The following is a 23,412-nucleotide window of genomic DNA, read 5'->3' as shown; positions in this document are numbered from 1 at the left end:
AGAGCGTCACAGCGACCTCTTTGTTCTAGATGTAACACATAGAAGGGTTCTGACCACTGCAGGAGGAAATGAATGCAAAGAAAAAGCTGAGGTAATTGGACATTAACCAGGTTTTAGAAGCCATTATATTTTGGGAATATAAAGCAAGTCCATTAAAATGAGAGTCACCGGGTGAGTGAGATGCTGAAGTTCTGCTGTGCAAGTGTGAGGACCTAAATCTGGATCCCCAGTACTCTCATAAAGAAGCCAGATGAGGAGGCACACATCTCTAACCCAGTACTGGGCTAGCACACATAGGCGTGTGCCAGAGTTTGTGGGACTGCCATTGTTGCCCAGCTGATGAGCTTTGGATTCTCTGAGAGACTGTCTCAAAAATAAGGTACAGTGCAGTAGAGGAAGACACTCAGAGTCAACCTGTGGCCTTCCTACAAGCTGCATAGGCAGTCACACACATGCGTGCATATGTCACACACATGAGAGTAGCTTTTAAATAGTCATAAACTAATTATATTTTAGAAAGTTACGAAACATATCTTTTTCCACTGTAATCATTTTGAATAAAGATCACTAGAACTGTCTCATTATAGTTTAAATTGTGTTTTATTAACGTAGTCAGAGTAGGAAGAAATATATACGTATTTTTAAAATAAAGGACCATCTGTAAATGAGTGTTAGAGTCAGTGGGCTATTAAAGAAAAGAGTCCATTGACAGTGGTTCAGGCAGCATTGAATAGCCATAAGCATGGGAGCCAAATCCTGCACTTTTAAAAGTAGAGTTTCAGGTGCAAGTTTAAAATTGTGTGTATTCTACACTAGGATTAAAGTGGCCTGAACATTTCTGGCCACAGGAGCTGTCATTTCTCTGAGAGCATTCACATCTTTCATCCCTTCAATTCCTTCCTCAATAGAGATGGCAGGCTTAAGGAGACTGACCAGATCCTCGCCATCAATGGTCAGGCCCTAGATCAGACGATCACACACCAGCAGGCCATCAGCATCCTGCAGAAGGCCAAAGACACTGTACAGCTTGTTATTGCCCGAGGATCGTTGCCTCAGGTCTCCAGCCCACGGATTTCCCGCTCTCCATCGGCAGCCAGCACAATTTCAGCCCACTCGAATCCAGTGAGTAGATAAAGAGCATAAAGAGTAGAAGGCGCCATCTCTGGTCTTTTCAGTTGTGCCCACTTTGTAATGCCTGCCATTTCCTCAGAGATCCTGCTGGTTTGTTTGCTTGCTTTTAGTTTTGAGGTTATATGTATATGTATACGTATATGTATATATAATAATTCTTTTATGTATTTCTAGTTAGGATATTTATTTCTGAATTCTGATTATTTATTTCTGAATTTTGATTAGGTTTTAAACTTCAAAAATAGCCTTTACTTTGGATGATTCTTTGACAGCATTAATAAAAATGGAGTCTCTTAATAAAATTTGCTTAACCTATAAGTAGATAAAAATCATTATTTCCCTTGGTTTTGTTTTCCTTTTTTTTCCTTTTCCTATTTCCTTTCTTTTTCCCTATTCCCTTTTCCCTCTTCCCCTACCCTTCCCTTCCTCTCCCCTTTTTCTTTCCCCCTTCCGCCTTTTCCTTACCCACTCTTCCTTTTTCTTCTTCTTTCCTTTTCTTTCTGTCCCTTTTCTTTCTTTTTGTGCATGTGCATGTAATCTTTCCCTTGATAGCCTTGAACTTACTGTGTGGATCATGCTGGCCCTGAGCTCTGGATCTGCATGCCTCTGCCCCCTGAGTGCTGGGATTGAAGGTGTGTGCCACGTCATCATTATGTGGTTACAGTTAGCTGTCAGTGATAGCATAAACTTATACAAATTAGAATCCTACTTTAAGGCATAATTAGAGACTTTCCTAAACTAGGGCAGCTGTTGTCTTGGAACTTCTTATTAAGGAACTTTTATAAATATCCTTAAAATTCGGTTCCTGTTTCTATATGTTAAATACAGTCATTATAATGATGTATTGACAACTGTAAAAAAGATCATATCAATAGTGGTAGCAGTCTGATAAAAGAAAGTATACTAGATGAAGACTTGGTTAATGCTATGGTTCTATATGAACTCAGTATTTAACACCAACAGAGTACTCATCAAAAAAGCTTTCATTTTAGATTCACTGGCAGCATGTGGAAACTATAGAACTAGTAAATGATGGGTCCGGCCTGGGATTTGGCATCATAGGAGGAAAAGCAACTGGTGTGATAGTCAAGACAATTTTGCCTGGAGGAGTAGCTGACCAGGTGAGCCCCTATTACAGATCTGTTTTGTTGTTGTTAACCCAGAAGTGTGGCTTCATCATAGAGATGTTCTGTTTAATAAAAGGAAAATTTGATCAACTAAGAGTCTTTTATTGGACTAGACTTTAAGTACTCTCTTACAATCGGAAGAGAATACTCTGAAAGTAGGCATGGATTTTACTTAAGATACAGTTGTAGGCAATGTACTAAACACCCTGAAGAAACATAGACTGCACCAGGCTGATGATTTCAATCCCTGTAGAAATATCTACCCTTTGTTTGATAGATATTTGTGAACCTGGCAGCTGTTAAAAAAACCCATATTATGTAAAAAGTGTATTATTACTAAGGTAAAGCCCACCATCTTGTCTCTTTAGTGCTGGGTCTCTGGTGTCATCTTTTTACATGACACACAGCTGGTTTTCCATTTAGTTTGTTGACATTTTGTTGCTTATAAGATATGCCATTTTTTTGTGCATAGGAAGTTGATGTGGTTTATAATCTGTGTATAATATTTTTAAATTAATAGTGTTATAAGGCTATTAGTTTTCACTAATAGATTTGAACTTAAACTTGGAAGCTGAGTTCACCCAATATCCTCACATTCATGAATGAAAGCCTAGTGGTACAACTCTTTAGTGATATTAACAGTAAAACAACATGTAAGTATTAGGTGACATCTAGCAATAGCAAATGAACTTCACATGCTTGAGAGATAAAAATGAACCATATATGTATTTGTGTGTGTTCATTGTACTAGGAAATAGAAAATATAAGTACATTCAGCTTTAAATCCACTAAAATTAAATGAAATATCAAAGTTAATTCTTAATTGAACTGACCACAGCCTGGTGTTCCTCAGCCACTTGTCACTAGTAACTGTTGTGATGTACAGTACAGAGCAGTCTGTCATTTCAGGTTTTTTTTTTTTTAAATATTGTTCATATCACTCTCTTCTATCATTTTTCTTTCACTAGAATGTTATCTGGAAATTCATTCTTTGTAGTATTTATAATTGAAACTGTAGGAACATTCCAGTACTTTCTTGTGTTCCATATCACATTCTAGTTAATATGAGCTGTGTGTGCACAATGACTTCATACTTCATCTCTGCTTAATTACATTTTTCTTGTTCCTCAAAACCAAAATCACACAAACCATCTTTTATTTTCATGTGAATTCTTAACTAGAAGTCAAACTGAAAACAAATACTAGCTATAGATTTAACAAATTATCTGTAAGTTTCGTTTGCTTTTACAACATTGAATATCAGAAGACAGTTAATAGTACAATTTAACATTCAATTTCATGTGGTTGACATATATTATTGCCATTTGTATTATTGTCTTTAGATCATTCAAAACTTTTTAAGTGCAGTTACAATAGAAGTGCCTTAATTATTTGAATGCTTTTTTAAATTCAGCATGGGCGATTATGCAGTGGAGACCACATTCTAAAGATTGGTGACACCGACCTAGCAGGAATGAGCAGTGAGCAAGTAGCACAAGTCCTTAGGCAGTGTGGAAATAGAGTTAAGCTGATGATTGCCAGAGGTGCTGTAGAGGAAACTCCGTCACCCTCCTCTTTGGGCATCACCCTCTCCTCATCCACATCTACTTCAGAGATGCGAGTAAGTAGCTGAAAACTGTTGATTTAAAAGAGTAACTGTAAATTTTATTCACCAGATTTGATTGTTTTCTCTGAGGGTTACTGCTGAATAAGTTCACCCTTTCTAGTTCTTTCTGAACTGGCTGGTTCAACTCAGCTGTTCTGACTGAAACTACCCCCACCCTCCAAGCTGACTGATTCAATCTGGTTTCTCTCAGCTTCTCACTGAATTGCTGTGCTTGGTCTTAAACCAACTCTCCCAATTTGTTCTAACCTTCTGGCTCCTTATTCTCTGGTTTCAACTGCCTTTACTGACTGTCATGAACTCAGGAATAAACTCAACTCCACTGCACTGCATTCACTGCAGTGACTCCCAGCTGACTGACTCTCTCTCCCTGTACTGCTCCTAAATAGCTTCACTTTCTTGTGCTATTTCATTGAGAGTTGGATGTATCCTATTTCTGACTCATTCTGTCCAGTTGTTCCCTGATTCATCACTTTGCCCCTCAATTAGACTTCACATTCAAACATAGCTGCTTCCTTCCACCAACTAACCTTACCTGCATTGTTTGGGGTTAAAGGTGTATACTAAGGGCATGTCTGTATTTCATCTAGATCATACTGTAATACAGAAGGTCTTTGGATGTGATCCTTTGTCTGAATAGCCATGTTGCTGGATTAAAATTCCTCTACAGAAAGGGCTAAGCGAACAGCATTCAGATGTTTATTTAAAAGTTAGATTTACTGATACACGTTTATATTAAAAGAATGGAACAAAAGGCATGTGTAGAGATGCTAATGTCTATTGAGAACTCCTTGTTTAAACATTCTAGGTGATCATTTCACACTTTCCGTGAGCAACCATTTTATAAGGATATTTTGAAGCACATATGACATTCTTGTGTTGTATTATTCAAATGCCTATAATATTTGAGTATATATTTGTCTTAACAGGGCCATCATTCTAATTATGGCCTTTCAACAACTTTTCTCTAGAAAGTTTCTTATGTGGCAGTTGGGGGTTGGGAGCCAGGATGGTGGGAATGGATGAGGCTTATGGACATCCCCGTGTCATTTCTTTAATCTCCACAAAGTATTAACAAATCTATGATGAGTGACTGTCATTGTAAATACTTGTTTAAAACAGTACCTATGTTTTGGCATGGCACATTGGCCATGGCACATTTGGCATGTTTCATTAGTGTAGTGTCCCATATTTGTCCTAAATTTGACATGAAAAAAAGTTGAAACATTTTAAAATTCTTGAAACTTAAAAGTTATATCAGTTGGCTTAAGGTCATAAGACTATAGTGGATAAAAATAAATGCACCCAAAAGTGTCTTAACATTTTAGAAGCAAATTCTACCCATTTCTAGATAAATTTTCCAACATATGCCAGTCCTGTATCCACTTCTCATACATGTAAAATATCCACTTTTCTTTTATTAAAATTGCTGTAATCAGTTGGTACAAATTCTTTTGTTAATAACCTAACCTCCTCCATAAACCCTTTAGAGCTTTATTAGCTCACTTGAAATTTCCATGATTCTGTTGTTTTTAGGACTGGATTTGGTTGCTATTTTTACAGAGAGAAAGAAGAAAGCAAGCTTGTTTATGGAAGTGTTTAAATGCCATTCTTTTGTGGAAAACAAAACATTTTATTCAGCAATATATAAATGAATGCAATACCAGAAACTACTTGATGTAATGAAAGCTTAGGACAGTGTCTATTCTCTGTGTATCATCATTTCTGAAGCTTGTGCCCTGTTTAAAACCATTCGATAGTCAAATTGCCACCCTCTAAAATAGCACTCGGATAACTTATTAAAAATAGAAAACACATTTGTTTCAATTGAAGCAGATTTTATCCTGTCATTTTCTTGTAATTATCTAAACTTTAAACTTTTGCTAAGTTTGCACAGATAATTATGCACAATGAAAAATAAATCCAACTTTACTTGTAAAATTATACTTCATTTAGGTGGACTGTCAGTGAGATAACTGTTTGCATAGGTTAGAAAATGTCAATGTCCAGCCTGAAGCTGGGTGACTGTTGAAGCCCATTGCCTTGAATTTTTGGTAGAGTTGACTGGAAGGTCTGCTGACATCACACCAATGTGTAGGACTAATGGATTATTGATAACACCATGTGTCAGCTCACTAATGCTTAATTGAGGGAGTCTTTTCGCCTGCTGTCCAACATGCAACTAATAGTAACTATATTAGTATATATTAGAGAAAGCTTAGATCCAAGAAAGCTCTTTTTAGATACCATTCCAGAAAAGGAGGATACCAGTGTTCAGAGACACACTTTCTTCATGAATATCTTCAATTTACAAAACAATGTAAAAAGCATCCTTGGTGCCATTTACTTTTTTTAAAAAGTAAGTCACGAAGTCTACTTATAACGTGGCTGCAGGGAAGACTCACTGATATTTATGGTGTTAGAATAAAGTAAAAATTTAGGTAACAGTGGGCGCTCTCTTGTGGAGGCTGAGGCCCCATTTTGTATAGTCTTACCACATCATTTATTAACAGGTACCTTACAACCACACTGTTGGAATTTGAGCTCTTCCTCCCCAGATGTTAGCTATTTGTCCTTGGAAACATTTATATGCCTCCTTCCTCTTGGAAAGATCGATACTGTTGGGCATCTTACTGGCCTACAAATGATGTGGGAAATTCTAGACTCTTATAAGGAGTAAGAAATGAAGACATGCCAAGTACATTCCAATGACACTGTTCAATAAATGGCAGCTGGCCGATACTCGTCTTGGTAGGTGGCTGTCCAGAAAGTGATGTTTAGAAAGATTTACGTGGCAAAACTAAAGTTTCGATGTCAATTTAAAACCTGCTTTATTTGAACTTTAAACATCCCAGCTCCTTTGGACATAAAGAGATATATCTGAAAATACTTTATTAACAAGTAGCTATTTAATCTTTATCATTTTGCCTATATAGCAAGTTTGCCTGATGAGGGGAGGTTCAGCTTTCTTTTCTACATTCTTTTCTGAATGAAAATGTAATGTTGAGTCTGTGTTGTCAGGAGGTAAGGGGCCAATTGAACAGCACAGTTAGAGATGCCTTAGTGGAATTGAGACTTTGACTTTTAAATTTGACCTTAGTCTTTCTTACATGTTGATTTATCTAAAGATTTATTTGTTGATGCTGCTTTAGGTTGATGCTTCTACTCAGAAAAGTGAAGAAAGTGAGACGTTTGATGTGGAACTCACTAAAAATGTCCAAGGATTAGGAATTACCATTGCTGGATATATTGGAGACAAAAAATTAGGTAATATTAAACGCTAAATATTCTCTAAGTGTTGCAATCATCTCTACTATCTGTTTTATGAGATATTCAATCATTATATGCTTTCTGTTGTAGAACAAAGTTGTTGACAGCTTTCTTAGAAATAATTTGGTGTAGGTGACTCTGATATGACAGGCTGAATAATTGCCTTATTCTTTGTACTGAATGCCTGTGTGACTTGTCATTGCCTACTTAGTCATAATTAGGATTTTCATTTGGAAGGTAGAGGATGGCTTTTGTTGTGTGTGCTTTATAAATAGTGAAAAAATTACTTATTTCTTATCTTAGAGCCTTCAGGAATCTTTGTAAAGAGCATTACAAAAAGCAGCGCTGTGGAGCATGATGGAAGGATCCAAGTTGGAGACCAAATTATTGCAGTAAGTTACACACTTAATAATAGTTTTTGTGGTTTTCATGATTAAGGATTACATTCTCTGGGATTGGAAAGATGGTTTGGTGGTTAAGAACATGAGTGTTCTTCTAGAGAACCTGAGTTTGGTTTCTAGAACCTGTGTTTAACAACCTAGAGCCACATCCACATATATACATGGAGATAAAAATAAAATTTTATAATGAAGAAATAATTTCTTATCTATGTATGTATTTGTGTGTCGGGGTAGAAATATGTTCATTTGTCTATGTGTGCCAGAGTCCAGCGGTCAATGTTTGATGTATTCCTCTATAGTTCTCTGTGTTTATTTATTGGAACAGTGATTCTCACTGAACCTGGAGCTCATTGGTTGGCTAGACTAGCAGGCAAGTGAGTTCCATGGAATCTGTCTGTCTCTAGCTCTTCCTTGTTGAGGTTAAAGACTACACAATCTTGCCTCATTTTTATGTGAGTACTAGGAATCCGAACTCACCTCCTCATGCCTGAGACTCAAATAATTTACCCACCGAGCTGTGGGCCCAGCATTCTGATTTTACTTAGTAAAGAACTACATTTATTGACATTATTTTTTTTTTGTATTTGTGGTATATGTGTGTGTGTGTTTATGTATATGTGTTTGTCTGCTAGTGTTTGCATATATGGAGGCCAGAGGTTGACACTGGATGTTTCCTTTTTTCCTCTAGCCTTATTTTTGAGACAGGGTCACCAATTTTCTAGACTCACTGAGCCCAGGGATTTTTTCCCCATTAATTAATTAATTTACTTTGCATCCCAATTACAGTCCCCCTCCCAGTCCCATCCCATTCTTACAAATCCTGCCCTCCATTACTCAAGCCCTCCTTGGGTAGCACCCCTTCCTGTAGCCCAGGAATCTTCATGTCTCCGTCTCCTAGTACAAGGATCATAGAAGTGTACCACCATACCCGGTCTTTCACATAAGTACTGTGATCCCAACATAGATCCTTACACTTGCACAGCAAGCACTTTACCTGATGAACCGTCTCCCCAAGGCCAGATCCATTCGTTTAATCTAGTTTTAGTGGCTTGAGACTGTCATTATAATTGCCTAATTTATTATTTGCAGATTAAATGGAACATTGAATAGAAGCATTACTTTCCTTAAGACAAAAATAGAAATACATTTCTTTATAATTTCTGATGTATTTGAATTATGATCATAATGAATTTGTTACACTAAAATTATATTTTCTTGTGTATATTCTGAAGGAAGACTTGATGTTTACTGTAGCTGGATTATCAGTTACATTTATTTATTTTTAAACCTTGCAGAATGACACTGTCATGTAGATGAGCTTCTATCAGTTCTACAAACATAGAGGAGTGAAAGAAAGAAATCCAGAAGTCTTTAATCTGGTCATTATGATGTTGTAGTAAAGTCAGTTCTTTAAGTATATGACCATTTCAGGTAGTTAAGAGAAAACTAACACTCTGTTCAGTGGATACCAGCTTCTTCAAACTGCTTTGTGATGTAGAAACTAATTTAAGTCAGCCAAATGGGGAAACCTGTAGATGATATGATTTCCTAGGGAGTTCCAGTGCACATAGAAAAGCTAAAGACCATAAGATGACCTGCATGTAGGAAACCTGTTTGTTGACCTCCTCTGTCTAAACTTCTGTAACTATAGGATCTACATCCTGTAACTACAGGCCAGTGTGTATTTTAATATCATTTTGAAGACATTGGTGTCGAACAATGACTGATTAAAGGTTCCTTAGTGACAACATTGTTTTACACATAGCACAAGCCAAAGAGTAGCCCAGATACTATTGGTAGACAACTGGATAAACAAAATAGGTAGTATAAAGATGTAGTGTCTTGCTTTTTTGACCTGCTAAACAAGGAAATTCTGTCCCATGCTGTAACCTTAATCAGTTTTTGAGGACAGTGTGCTAACTGAAATAAACCAGGTGTAAAGACAAATGTGTGATCCCACTGCCATGACCCAAGCTTGTCAGAAAAATACAGGTGGGAGTGGGGGTTCTGGGACTGTGGAGTCAGATGGTGGGAATTGTCATTCAGCATGACACTGGTTCACGGACATGAAGAAAAACCCTAAAGGTTGCTACAAACCACTTTAACACTAAGAACTTGATGGTTAGAAGATGCTAAATTGGTTTTTTCTTTTTGTTTTTGTTGTTTCTGCTACATATTTTCTATTACATTTTAGAAAAAAAGATTAAGGAATATTATTTCTGTCCTTGAAATGTATACAGTATGTCTCCCAGAGTGTTCCTGGCATCATAAGTGTGAATCCTTAACTGTGTCTATTCACCTTTTGAAGTACAATTGAAAGTTCAAGTTGAGCTTCCTACCTACTTGGGTAACAGCTGCAAAGACTTTCTCAGTGCATCTCTATCTTATCATGAATAGAAATGAGCCACTGCCCCCTTTTTTATTTGGGGAGTGATAGAGTGAATGAAAAGACAGCATGGATTCCTGTACAATTGTCCTAGTTAAGGTTACTATTGCTACTGAGAAACCACCATGACTAAAAGCAATTTGGAGAGTGTTTACCACTCTAAAAGTGATAGGAGCTGGGAGACTGGAGCCAAGAAATTAGGCAGACTAAAGTCTCATGCAATAGTGAAATTTATTCAGAGCTTCAGACAGTTTACAGTCTAAGAATTGAGAGAGGTCACCTGAGTCAAGTTGTCATGAGTTCAAGCTGAATACAATCACAAGGACAAACTATACGTGGCAAAACAGTTTTATCCTGAGGCATATAAAAGGATAGTTTAAACATTAATTGAATAACAAGAGCAAGCAATAATGAATATCTGAAGTTAAACTTATACCTATTGGTGATACCTGGGAGGAGCGTGAAGACACATTCTAAGGACAATCCCACGTTTTTAAGAAACTGAGGTCACAAGACTGCTGTTTGGTTTTCTTGGAGTGTTCTCATAAGTACTCAGAATTCTCACATGACTCTATTCTTGGACCACATTCTAACAGGAGAGGAAAGGGTTTAGTTGGCTTAGACGTCCACATCATAGTCCATCATTGAAGGAAGTAGGACAGACCTCAAATCTGAAGAACCTGTAGAGAAGAGCTGATGTAGAGGCTGTGGTAGGGTGCTGCTTATTGACCTCCTTACTCCTCATGACTTGCTCAGCTTGCATTCTTATAGAATCCAGGACCACCAGCTCAGGGATGGGCCCTCCCCCGTCATTCACTAATTTATAGAATGTTCTACAGAGTTGCCTACAGCTCTATCTTCTGGAGGCATTTTCTTACTGAGGTTCCTTCCTCTCAGATAACTATAGCTTGGGGCAAGTTGACATAAAACTATCAAGCACAGTAATCTTGAATTTAAAATGTACATTTTTTTCTTCAACTATCTATGTCAGTTCATTAGATAGTGTTTCAAATCAGCATTATGATGAGTTATTTATATATTCTATAACTCATACCTTTAAAATTGTACAATTCAGTGGCTCTTCATATATTTCCAGTGTTGGACATTCAGCACTGCATTCAGTTGTAGAAAACTTTCATTACTGTATTCCTTGCTCCCTGCTTTCTCTGTCTTCTTAGGCTTATGGAGTCTGGGGTCTGCATTCTGTCTTTGTACTTTTTCTGGGACATTTCCTATGAGTACACTCACATAGGATTTAGTAGATTGTAATTGACAACTTTATTTAGTATACTATTTTTCAAGGTTCATCTGTGTAGTAGAGTCATTTCCCATTTTCTTTCATTGCTGGATACTATTTTATTGTGAGTGGCTTTGCCACACTTACCTATTCGTCAGTTCAGCCATAGAGGTATTTTTGCTTGTTGTCTATTAGATGTACAATGTTTTATGAGGATGTGTTTTCAGTTTATTTTGGATATGTTGAGTGGAATTTCTATATCTTAGCAATTGATTGCTCTGTATTCAACTGTTTAGCAAATTAAAAAAAACATTTTGAGATAATAATTTAGTCTTGACATCTCTCTCTTCCCCCTCTTGGATGATTTGGAGGAATCCAAATCTTCCCATATACCCACCCTTCTCTCCTTTAAATTCATGCATTTTTACACTAACTATTATTGCAAGCATATAATCTGTTTAGTTTGTACAGTGCTACCTATTTACTTATGGAGGTTTGCAGGGCTGGCCATTTCGGACTGGGCACCAATTGGTGTGTTCTTCCCTGTGGAAAGCATTCCCATTCCTAGCTTTCCTCAGCTACCTACAGTTCTTTGTGTAGGATTGGGGTTCATGGATTTTTCTAAGTCTGTTTTGGCCTATCCATTGGTCGTCGTTTAGCAAGCTTCTTGATTCAATTGCATTGCCTTAGGATAAATATAATGTCCCTTGAATTACTCTTCGAGAACCATGTGAGAGCCTCCAGGCGTCTGGTACAAGACTTGCTGTATTAGCATATTCTATAGGAAAATGTTTACTGATGAAGTAGATTTGTTTCAGATTTTTAAGTGTCACAGAAGCTTCCATTCAGGTTGTCACTGCCTTTGTTCCTATGTAAATGATCCTCAAAGATGACTTCCTCTTAGCCAAGTAGGTGATAAAAGAAATGTCCTCACAAAGGGGAGGTGTACTTTCCCTAAGTCTTCTCTTGCTTTTAATAAGACTGTCTTCACTGTCACCCACATTCTAGTTGCTTTTTAATTTAGAAATACCCTAATCCCTGGGAAGCAGAGCTCTTGACCATGTGTTCATTTTATGCAAAGCATCACTGTCTTGTGGCTTTCCCGTTGACCATGTGTTCATTCTGTGCCAAGTATCACCCTCTTGTGGCCTTCCTATAAATTGGTAATATTTCCTTCATTCCTAGTTGCAGTTTTACAATTATAGACTTTATTTGTTCTGGTTTTGTTTTGACAGCAAATATTAGAGCTGTGAACTATTTTTAATTTGTATTTATTGAGGTGCTGAGAAGATTAAGAGTTATTTACTATTTTGAGGAAGCATTATTTTGTAGTTTTAAGCTACTTTCGTCTTCTTTTACAGACTGTATTCTGTGGACCTCTAGTGTTTTCTTTGTACAGTACAAGGACAGGAAATTTCCAGTGGACACCCCCCACCCCCACCAAACTCTTTCATGTTGGCTTTCTGCGTAACAATCATTTGAAAAGGGGGCTCTTTTTCTCTTAAAATGTTAGCTAATCTTGTCAACAGATAAAATCATAATACTTATTTGTTATTTAGTGACACACAGTTAAAGGCAGCTTAGAATTGTGACTGATAATGAGAAATGTCAGATGCTGTCTTTAATATTCCGTGACAGAAATAGATTCTCAGTTTCTTGTTAGTAGATACAGCTTATTGGAGGATGGTTTGGCAAGCGACATGGGGTATACTAGAGAAGCAGGTTTTCTCAACTGTGGAACTGGTATTTCTCCTCCATGATTTCTCCTGCTGATTGGGACACCTGCATTACATGTTAACAGAGTAGTGCATGTATTTCTCTGGTGAGTAGAGGCTGTTCACCTTTGCACCTATTTGTGTTACTCTCTGTGGTATCACCGAGTCAGAACTGACACCATAGTTCTCCTGAAGTCAGGCCTGGTCACAGTTAAATACAGATTCTGGACAGCTGTTTTGCTGGCCTAGACTTATATGTAGTCTGGGTGTAAATTGTATATTTCCATAAAACTTGGGGATTTCATGTTCATTACCTTTCACTCTATTAATAATAGCTTCCATATGGCATAGTACAAAGCACTATCAATTGGAGTTCTTGGAAAGATGTCTTATTTCAATGTGATGATGAGATTATTAAGAATCTTAGTGGAAGTATAGTTTAAAATCTAGTCTGTTAAAGCAGATTTTCTTCGCTGGTACCATCCTGTGGCATTTGGGTAATAGATATATTTAAAATTTAATTTACTATGTTTTGAAAACAGGAGCAAATGCATTTTTCTATATATGCTTAAACAGAATTCTTTGTACAGAGTTTTAAAAACTTCTTTTTAAAAGAGAGATAGAAAATGATTTTAGAACAGCCATTTGCAGTGTAAAGTTTTATGCATTTGAAGAATTTTGGGGGCATCAGTGATCAGATTTGGGCTGTTTTGTTTTTAAAGTTGCCTGAGACACTGTCTTGCTATGTAGCCTAGGCTATTCTGACATTAAATGGTCCATAATATACCCGATCTTCCTCCACTGCCTCCATGTGCTGAGATTTAGAGGTTTGTACCACCATGCCTGCCTCCCATTTTGTTTCTTTATCACCATGACACCAGACATATTATAGCATGTCTGTCTGTTTTAGCAAAACTTGTCTTTGAAGCCTAAAGAATATATAATTTGATCAGAGTTAAATAACTGCCTAACAGAATACAAAAACAAACAAACAAAAGAAAACTAGGCCTGGTGGTGTAGAGACAGGCAGATCTCTGTATGTTTGAGGTTAGCCTGGTCTAGACTCCAGAAAGAGCAGTGCTACCAATCGTGAATATGAGAACACTCAGCAGTAGAGGTTACTCTTCTTGAAGAAGAGTTCAGTCTCAGCACCTGTGTCACATAGCATTGATACAAATGGCAGTAACTCAAAGCTTCAAGAGATTTGATACCTTTTCTGAGCTACACAGGCATAACATTCATATATATCCCTCCAACACACACACAAATATAAACATGATTAAAACTAAAGTCTTTTACATTCCAAAATTGTCATGTATCTATGTTTAAGTATTATTGTGGTCTGTTTGTACCATCTTATGTACCATTAGTCCACCTCCACTGTGTGTATGTGTGTGTGTGTTGGGGGAGGGGTGTACATTTGTGTATAGGTGGACATGGATGTTCATAAATGTGGAGAAGTTGATATCATGTCTTCCACAATTAGACTCTTAAGGCAGTCAGTCTCTTATTGAACCTGGAACTTGCTGATTGGGTCAACAAGCCCTGAGGATCCTTTCTGTGCTTTCTCCATGTGCCATGGTATGCAGGGGTCAGAGGTCAACTTGCAGGACTCCATTCTCTTCTTCCACTAAGTGGGTCTTGATGATCCAATCTAGGATGTCAGAGCTGACAGCATCTTTATCTGCCGATCCGTCACTTCAGTCCTGTCCTACTAACATTTCTTCTCTGACCAGATGAGCACATGAAAATTAGGCCTGCTGGCTTTCAGCCTTTGTTTCAGCATTTTTAGAAGTTTCTTCAGTTAGTGGTATAGGAACTTTTTCCCCTTGCTTATGATTCCATTCAGTCATTTCTCTGATATTCTAATTTGCTGATCTTTGCAAAAGGAAATCAGCAGCTCTGTTAAGTGGAGGAATAGAGTCAGGTGTCAGTGTTCAAGTTCCCATGTAACTCAGAAGGACTGCACAAGAGTCGCGGAGCCAGAGTCTGAGACTGTCTTCCATAGGCCAGGTCTAGATCTGTGCCTGACTATTCCCACCAGGAAAGATAATTATGTATTCATTTCCTCTCTGTTCCTTCTCTTCTGTATATTCAGATGTTATATACTGTTCCATTTGTTACGTGTAGAAAGCAGATGTGTCTTTGTATGTATACACATATATGCAGATAACTAAAACAAATTATTTTCAGATGTTTAATTTGAGGTTTTAGTATTTCCTTTCCACAACAGTTATAGTTAGGCTACACTGTGGTAAAGGGTGCTGGTCTGGATCTCACAGTGCTTTATTTACCTGCTGAATATGTGAGTTTCAAATTGTTCACTTCTCTGTTCGCAGACAATGGAAAGTACTGGTAAGTATACAACAGAGTCTTGGGGAAGTGTTTTCCTCACCGGCCTTCTGTCCTTGATCCCCCACAGTGGTCATTTCCAAATTTGACTGTGCATCAGGATCACCCAGGGAGTAAAGAGAAGTCTAGAAGTCACACCCTGACACTATACCACAGGATCTTTAGAAAGCAGTGCAACCCTTGGGATAGTCCTAAGGAAACCACCATTACTCCTGGAGACTAAGTGTGTGTTAGTGTGTAATGGCCATTTCCCAGTGACAGAAATAGTCATTCCCTGTCCATTATTCAGTACTAAGTGACAAATACACATTTTGCATTTTATTTTTAATATATCTTGTTATCACAGGTCGATGGCACCAACCTTCAGGGTTTTACCAATCAACAAGCAGTAGAGGTGTTACGTCACACAGGACAGACAGTGCGTCTGACACTGATGAGGAAAGGAGCAAGCCAGGAAACAGAGCTTACTTCAAGAGAAGACACGGCAAAAGATGCGGACCTTCCAGCTGGTAGAGACCTTTGTGGTATCTTAACATTGTCTTCTAACTCTAAAGTGATTTTTGTAGAAAAATGTTTGGTATTAGATGGAACCATGGGTTTGTGCATTTGCTTTAGAATGGGCTCCTGAGTGAAACAGATACCCTGTTACTGTTTCTCAGTTGGAGATAGACTCTGCTTTCTTTCTGTCCTGATTTTAATTTGGGTGTCATCAAGACTTTCTCTTCAGGTCAGGGGATACAGTTGTGTTTGATGCTTGTAGGAACTGTTGGGAGGCATATGTGGTGTGTGTGTGTGTGTGTGTGTGTGTGTGTGTGTACAAATGCCTGCATTTATATGTGCACAAGCACACACAGTGATGTGTGGAAGTCAAAGGATAGCTTCATGTGCACTTTACGTGCCAGTGTACCTTCTGCTTTAGTTGAAATGGACTTCTTTGTTGTTTACTGCTGTGTGTGGACAGTCTAGCTGGCCCACAAGCTTCTGTTAATTCTCCATGAACATCCCTGCAAATCACTAAAATAATCAGCAGTGTGAAGCTGTTATCTGGAAAGGTGTTTTACGTCTAACACTGTTGAGCTTTGTGCTATGCACTATGTAATGCATTGCTAGGAGATGGTTGGGCAGATTTCCAGAAAGTCCTAGCCCACTTACAGGAAGACATTAAGTACATATGGTTACTATGGAGTTGGTCTCTTCAAAATTGATTCTAATTGGTGGTTCAGACAAATAAAATGGGTTTAGAAAATTTCAAATGATTCTACTATCTATTTTATGAATATAACTTAAAATATTTTTATTTTTAAGAAAATTATGAAAAAGATGAAGAGTCTTTATCATTGAAGAGAAATATCAGCATATTGCCAATTGAAGAAGAAGGTAACACTTAGAACCAGGCTCATTAACATTAGAACCAGGTGTTCATTATGGTTTAGACAGAATGCTTGCAAAGACATTAAGTCTTTATGACAGACTAAGTTACTAAAACCACTATAAATGTGCTACTAACTTCTTCGGAAATGAGAAGTTGATGTATTTGTATTTATCAATAGAACCAAATGCTTTTTAAGATTAAAATAATTAATTTATTGCCTGTTAATTTTCATGTAGAATCAGTTTGTTTTCTGGCATATATGCATCCATGCACATGCGCACGCACATACACACACACACACACACACACACACACACATATACACCCCAGAATTAGTCTTGCGGTATCATTTGGTAATATGTGTACTTTTAACTTACTGTTTATGTATACTTCACATGTCTCAACTGTGAAACAATAGTAAAATATAAAGTATTTAAAAACAAACACAAAAACAGATTTTTTTAGGAATGGAAATATGTGGGGTTTTTGTTTGTTTGTTTTTGGTTCTGTTAATTGTTTTCTGTTATGATGATCCTTTTCTGAGGCAAGGTCTTGGTTTGCAGCCCAGGCTGGCTCATGAGTGCTGGATTTCAGGATACACTACCACTTCTTCCTGAAGCTATCTATTTTGGGGAGGCTGATGTATACTTTTTAGTCTTTTTGAGTTATAAGCTTTATAACTGGGAACTGGGCTTGAGAACAGTTTTACAGAGAATTGTTAAGACCGTGTAAGAATTCTTATCACTGTAGGTTTGCTAGGATGCAGTGCTATCATATTTCACACCACATCTGCCCTGTTTTTATGCCTTGTCTCCTGATTCTTTTCCTGGTCCTGTTGCTGGGTATTTGGTGACTTAAAGCCATTAAGCAAGTGGAAAACTTCCTCTCTAGTGTGGATCCTCCTGTTCAGAAGCCTCTTCACTCTGTCTGTGGCCTCCTTATTATTTCTTCTGCTGTGGAAAGTTTTAGTTTACTTTTATTATTTAAAGAGATTTAGTGTAATGATATCCTGGAAGGAAAATGTGTAGTGTTCATACATATTAATTACATTCTGCCATTTTTACACTAATTAGTAAAGAAAATACTTAGGCTAAAGTGAATATCAAGAGTTGGGGAGAGGATAAAAATACTGAGAACATGACTTTAAATAGGAAGTGAAGATGGGCAGGAGGGGTTATGTAGAAGAAACATCGATTTTACTGCAGAAAAGGCAACTAATGGGAAATTTGCATATGCATGTGGAAGGATGTTGGCACCTCTAGACTTACAATCAGGAGTACTTGAGCTATTTAAAATAAATCAGTAAATAAATCAGAAACTTGGAAGTGGTTCTAATGTACCTGGTCTGTCCATCCAGGCAGAGTGGGATGCCACCGCCTTTCTAGAGGATGGTAACTTCCTGCAGGATAGTCACTTACCTATTGAACATCGTTGGAGAAGAAGGCTCTGGCTTTCAGTTTGTATTTTCAAATTTCTGAAATGAGGTCTGGAGGCAGGTGGGGATAAGAAAGACATGGCCTCGGGCTGAATGAATGTAAATCTCAGATGGTGTCATCTGATTTTCCGAATTCCATTTATATTCCCCCAGTATAATCTTGTTGAGCTGTGTGAACACACACACACACACACACACAAATGATTGAAGGTGAACTGGGGAAAATGACTTCTGTTCCCAGAATTAGGTTTAAAGATTCCTTATGAGCCAGGCTCACTGTTGACTGTTACCCCTCCCATAACTAAATTTTAATTTGGACAGAAAACACTTATTCACAGGGGTACTTTCCAGTCCTGTTTTACTGTGTTCTCTAAGCTAGACATTGAATCTAGGACTTTGCATATGACCAAACCTTTAAAAATTGTTATCAACTTTGTCCAGTTTTTCAAGACAAGTTCAGAATCATTAACTAAAGAATGATGAGCCTGAAATGAGAGACAAGGTAATTGGTGGAAATCTGAATTCTGGAATGTTCCTTAAAGTAATGTAAAGATTGTAAAGGAATAGAGCTTTTGAAAAGAAAATGTTTATGAGTAAGCACCGAGTGACGTTGTACATGTTGTAGGGCTAGTTGTACATGTTATAGGGCTAGTTGTACATGTTGTAGGGCTAGTTGTACATGTTGTAGGGCTAGTTGTACATGTTGTAGGGCTAGGGCTGTAGCTCAGTGGAAGAGCTCTGTTGGAAATTGACAGAGACACACAAAGATGCTCCTCAGTGCCAGCTTTCAGCTCCACATGCTGAATTTGCAATTATTTTTATTATTTTGATGACCTTTTTTTCTTTAAATTAAATTAAATAATTAAATTAGTGGGATTCTGATTCCAGGTTTCTCTCTTAATATACATTCTTAGTTCTTCATTGTTTCACACTTTTATATATATTTTCCTGGTAATGGAGCTATCTGTTACAATTTATTTGTTATGTGTGTGAGGTGATATCATAGCCTCCTTTTCTCCTGACCACAGCTTTACTGTAATATTACCAGTAGAAAAAGCTCATGTGTCTGAGAGTAGTGCAGAATCCTTATTCTTTTAATAAACATTAGAAAATATATAGAGACTTGAATGGAAAATTTAGTTAAAGATTAAAAGCTGTCCATTAAAAAAGAATACTATTGTGTATGTAGGCACTAGTCTAAATCAGACCATTAAAATTCAGTAAAATATGAGGGAGCCTATGAAGAGTCTTGACAAAGTACCACAGGAAGGTTTTGCCCAGCCTTCCTAGTGTAGAAGATGAGTTTTGTGTGCTGGTACTGACTTCATTATTTGGACTGTTTCAGGGTGTCCACTGTTGTCCACTGAGCTGGAAGAAACTGAAGATGTGCAGCAAGAGGCTGCCCTGCTGACCAAGTGGCAGAGGATTATGGGAATTAACTATGAAATAGTGGTAGGTTAGCTTGCTCGTCCTGTTTCCTCACTTGTACCTGTGTCTGTGTAGGAAATTCTTGGGGAAAATAAAGATAATCATTGGAAGGAGCCCTGGAGAGAGGTCAGAGGTCTAGAGTTTTTCAGAGCAGTAGTGATTGCTAAGGGACTGAAATACATAGTTTGCAGGTTTAAGAACTTGTGTCTCATCATGTATTTATGAGAGTGTTATAAGTAATGGACACACAAGAAAGATTTTCCTGATTTATAGAAAGAACCAGAATAGAATTGACAGTTTACTTCAAATTAGATAAAGCTTATCATGAGCTAGGACGGAGTTGTAGGCTTCCTTCCTTCCTTCCTTCCTTCCTTCCTTCCTTCCTTCCTTCCTTCCTTCCTTCTTCCTCATCTACCTTCCTTCCTTCTTTCCTTGTTAAAAAAAAGTCACTTTAGGCAAGGCATCATGTATCATGTAGCCCAGGCCGGCCTCAGAGTCTCTGCATAGACAAAGAGGACCGTGAATTCCTGACCCCTCTGCTTTCCTTTCCCTAGTGTTGGATATCCAAGAGTGCACCATGCTCTACCCACCGTCGTGTTTTTCAGTTTTACACATTTAGCTTTTGTGATACATTGACTCTGCTTCACTTTTTGTATCACTTATGGCAGTGTTGGTTGTTTATGAACTGTGTATCTCGATTAGATACCGGGGTTTGCTATTCTAAAATAACCAACTTGACACACATCATTAAAATGTCAGAATTCAAAAGCAAATATAAAATACTACATTCAGTATGATTTTTCATATTTATAATACCTTTAGTCTCTGGGTTAGAAGAGGCAAAAGAGAACAGATAATATATATTATAAGCAGCTTTGACCTTCACTGCTAAGCAGTATTGTCAAATTTGCACTTCATTTTCCATAACAATACTTGTTTTAAAAACTCAAGGTAATTAACCATCAAATAAGAAATGAGCAAGTATAGCTACGAGCTATACTTAAGTTGGGGAGGAATACAATAGGGTTCAGGTGAAGAGCGCTTAGTTTAGCACTGACTTCATGGGTGGGATTGATGTGGCTGGCATGCACAGCAGACATTTGCTGTTTAGGGGGTAATTGAATGAAAGATTGGCCCCCCACAAGCCATTTCATCTATATCAGAACCAATACTGAACCTTTAAGGCCCCTTGTACACCTGTTGTCTGGATGATATTCCCCTGTCCTCTCTTAAGAGCAGAAGTGTGCTGCACGGCAGGACCACATCATTTGTGATCCGTGCTCAGGTAAATAGGAGTAGCTCTTCTCCTTGATGCTGTGTACTTGGCAGCATTAATATAGAGGAGGTGGTGGGACACAGTTGGTTACTTCAGTGGGAACCCGACTGTTTCTTAGAGAACTAGAGTGCTATATTGGGTTTTCAGGGCTGATAAGAATGCTTCTCAGTATCATAGCTCAGAGTCAGGTGACTTCATTCTGATATGACATTTAACCAACCAACATTAAAATATGAAAGGTCTTATTTTGTAAAGTTATTATTTGGGAAATAACACATGGCAACCCATGGTGTGCATAGGAGCCCAGGTATGTAGTCTCCAGGCCATCAGCTGTGCTCAGATCTATAGGAATTTCTGCTGAGAATGCTCTTGGGTGTTTGTGCTAGATATATCCTTTTCGTCTTGGTCTGTGAAACCATTTGACGAATTTCCCACTGGTAGAACTACAGTGATATGTAGCTTACCATAAAGTTCTTAAAGCTTTTTGAGATAATTTGACTTTTTTTTTTCAGATGAACTAGCAATATTTGCATGAGTAAAAAACAAACAAACAAAAAACCCAAAAAAACCCAAAAAAAACAACAACAAAAAATACAGAATAATGTTAGCGCTGTGATTTTTCTCATTTCAGGTGGCTCATGTAAGCAAGTTTAGTGAGAACAGTGGGCTGGGGATAAGTCTGGAAGCAACAGTGGGCCACCACTTCATCAGGTCTGTGCTACCAGAAGGCCCCGTGGGACACAGCGGGAAGCTCTTCAGTGGAGATGAGCTATTGGAAGTAAGATGTTCTGATTTCCTTCTGTCTGCTGAACCAAGGTGTAAAAGGCTGCTGGAGAAGTAATGGTGGTGAATGACTAAATCATAAAGTCAGTCCAAAGCAAAGGTAGCAAAGCTGTGTGTGTACGCTGACTTGCAGATCCAGTTCCATATGTTCTCTTTTGGTAGTCATTGCTTTGTTGTGTTTTATGCTGTTTTAGATTTCAAAGACTATGAAACTTCCATGACAATTTTTTGAAGTGTAGTTCTTAGTATAGTCAACACCTTCCATAGGGAATAATGGCAAGCAGCAAACACATCCTGCCTGTCCCCGCTCACTCAGTTCTTGTTGCTCAGTTGCTATCTACTGGTATTTGTTTCTCTGCAATCTGTCAATGGTTTTTAAATGCAGAGATTAAAAAAAAAATAGAAAACATTATTTTCAGTTTTAAAAACATTTACCATACTCTATATGCCATTTCTAATCTTTCTTAGTAAATTCATTAAATGCTAATTCTTTGTAGTTTTTTCTCCTGCATCCACTGGGAATATTTTTGTTCTCTCTTCCTACTGTACACTTACAGATCAAACCTGAGAGTAACTAAGGGTTTTAGCTTGGTGCTTGAGAAGCTATGGTTACAGCCAGACTCTGAACGTGCAATCAGATAATGTTAGAAAATACTCGCACAGGTCTAACTACAGGTCTCAGCAAGGCAGAACCACTGCCATTACAGTAAAGAAATTTATGTTGTGGGAAAATGGTGCCCTCACACAGACTTTGAATCATAAAACTTATTTTGTGTGGACCTGTCTTTCTGCAGGTGAATGGTATAAATTTGCTTGGGGAAAACCATCAAGATGTGGTCAATATTTTAAAAGACTTGCCTATAGATGTGACAATGGTATGCTGCCGTCGGACTGTGCCACCCACCGCCATGTCAGAAGTGGATAGCCTGGACATAAATGATCTTGAACTCACAGAAAAGGTGTGAGACTTGCAGAAAGAAGGCTAATTTGATGCATAATGCTGTTAGAATGTTAAGCTGTTTTTTATTTTCCTCAAGACTTACTTATTTTCATAGAGTCTGTGCTTAGCCAACAGATCTAGAACTCAAACAAGTCACCTCACCTTTCTGAAGCTCAGTTTCTGTTTCTGTAAAATGTAGGTTAGGATGTTGCCCATCTCATGGAGACTCTCTCTGCAGGTGAAAATATTACAACAGTTAACACTGTGAACTTGACAGTAGGTACCCTCAACAGCATGCTGTTTACTTGACAGGTACCACTGCACCATGTGTACTTGAAGTGCACCCATTAATACTAGTTCAACCCCAGTTGGCAGAAGTATGCAAATATTATACAGATGGAAAAGCATACTTTTATATACCCACCCAGCTGCATCTGGTTTTCAGTTAACCATTTAGTGAATACCTAAAATACAGAAAGATGTATTTTAGCAGTATGCTTGGGTTTTAATTCATTTGTACATTTTAGTGTGAGATTATAAGAAAGTTAACTCACAATTCACATCAAGTAATTTTCTATGATGTATGTTTTTCTATATGCTTATTCTTATCTGTTTGAATCAATGTATCCAAGAACAGAGCTAATCACCTTTTTGGAAGGTGATGTAATATAGAACCCTAGTCAGATTTTATGAAAGAGGGAATTTCTTTTACATTATGCTGAAGGAATCAATACACTGGAATAATTTTGCAACTTAAAGGGTAAAGTGCATCGTTCATCATTCACGTGGTGATCATAACAGGAAAGAACAAGAAACATGATTCCAAGTTGTGTGCCTCTTGAAGGCTTCGCCATGGCTGTGCCTGCACGTATTCATTTGGTGTGAGTGGGATGGTCACAGGAGAGAGCAGGAGAGGAGGTTTGCGTCCATGGCTC

The 23,412-nt window shown here is 37.8% G+C and overlaps 1 protein-coding gene across 5 annotated transcripts in view; it reads left to right on the top strand.

Annotated features, from left to right (window-relative positions):
• Mpdz (multiple PDZ domain crumbs cell polarity complex component) overlaps positions 1-23,412 on the top strand; it is a 148,243-nt gene that overhangs the window by 47,416 nt on the left and 77,415 nt on the right. For 3 of the 5 annotated variants that reach the window (XM_028753625.1, XM_028753623.1, XM_028753622.1), the window contains exons 6-15: positions 909-1,122; positions 2,124-2,252; positions 3,673-3,879; positions 7,035-7,149; positions 7,456-7,544; positions 15,590-15,767; positions 16,549-16,620; positions 19,396-19,502; positions 21,386-21,532; positions 22,332-22,496. In XM_028753625.1, coding sequence (XP_028609458.1) covers positions 909-1,122; positions 2,124-2,252; positions 3,673-3,879; positions 7,035-7,149; positions 7,456-7,544; positions 15,590-15,767; positions 16,549-16,620; positions 19,396-19,502; positions 21,386-21,532; positions 22,332-22,496 — 1,423 coding nt within the window. The remainder of the gene's footprint in view (positions 1-908; positions 1,123-2,123; positions 2,253-3,672; positions 3,880-7,034; positions 7,150-7,455; positions 7,545-15,589; positions 15,768-16,548; positions 16,621-19,395; positions 19,503-21,385; positions 21,533-22,331; positions 22,497-23,412) is intronic. The other 2 variants (XM_028753624.1, XM_028753627.1) reach the window with 1 other exon arrangement.

This window comes from Grammomys surdaster, unplaced genomic scaffold (genome assembly GCF_004785775.1).
Source record: "Grammomys surdaster isolate TR1022 unplaced genomic scaffold, NIH_TR_1.0 125951, whole genome shotgun sequence".
NCBI classification, from domain to species: Eukaryota; Metazoa; Chordata; class Mammalia; order Rodentia; family Muridae; genus Grammomys; species Grammomys surdaster.
The sequence above is the reverse complement of the archived record's forward strand: the minus strand, read 5'-3'. Positions and strand labels throughout refer to the sequence as shown.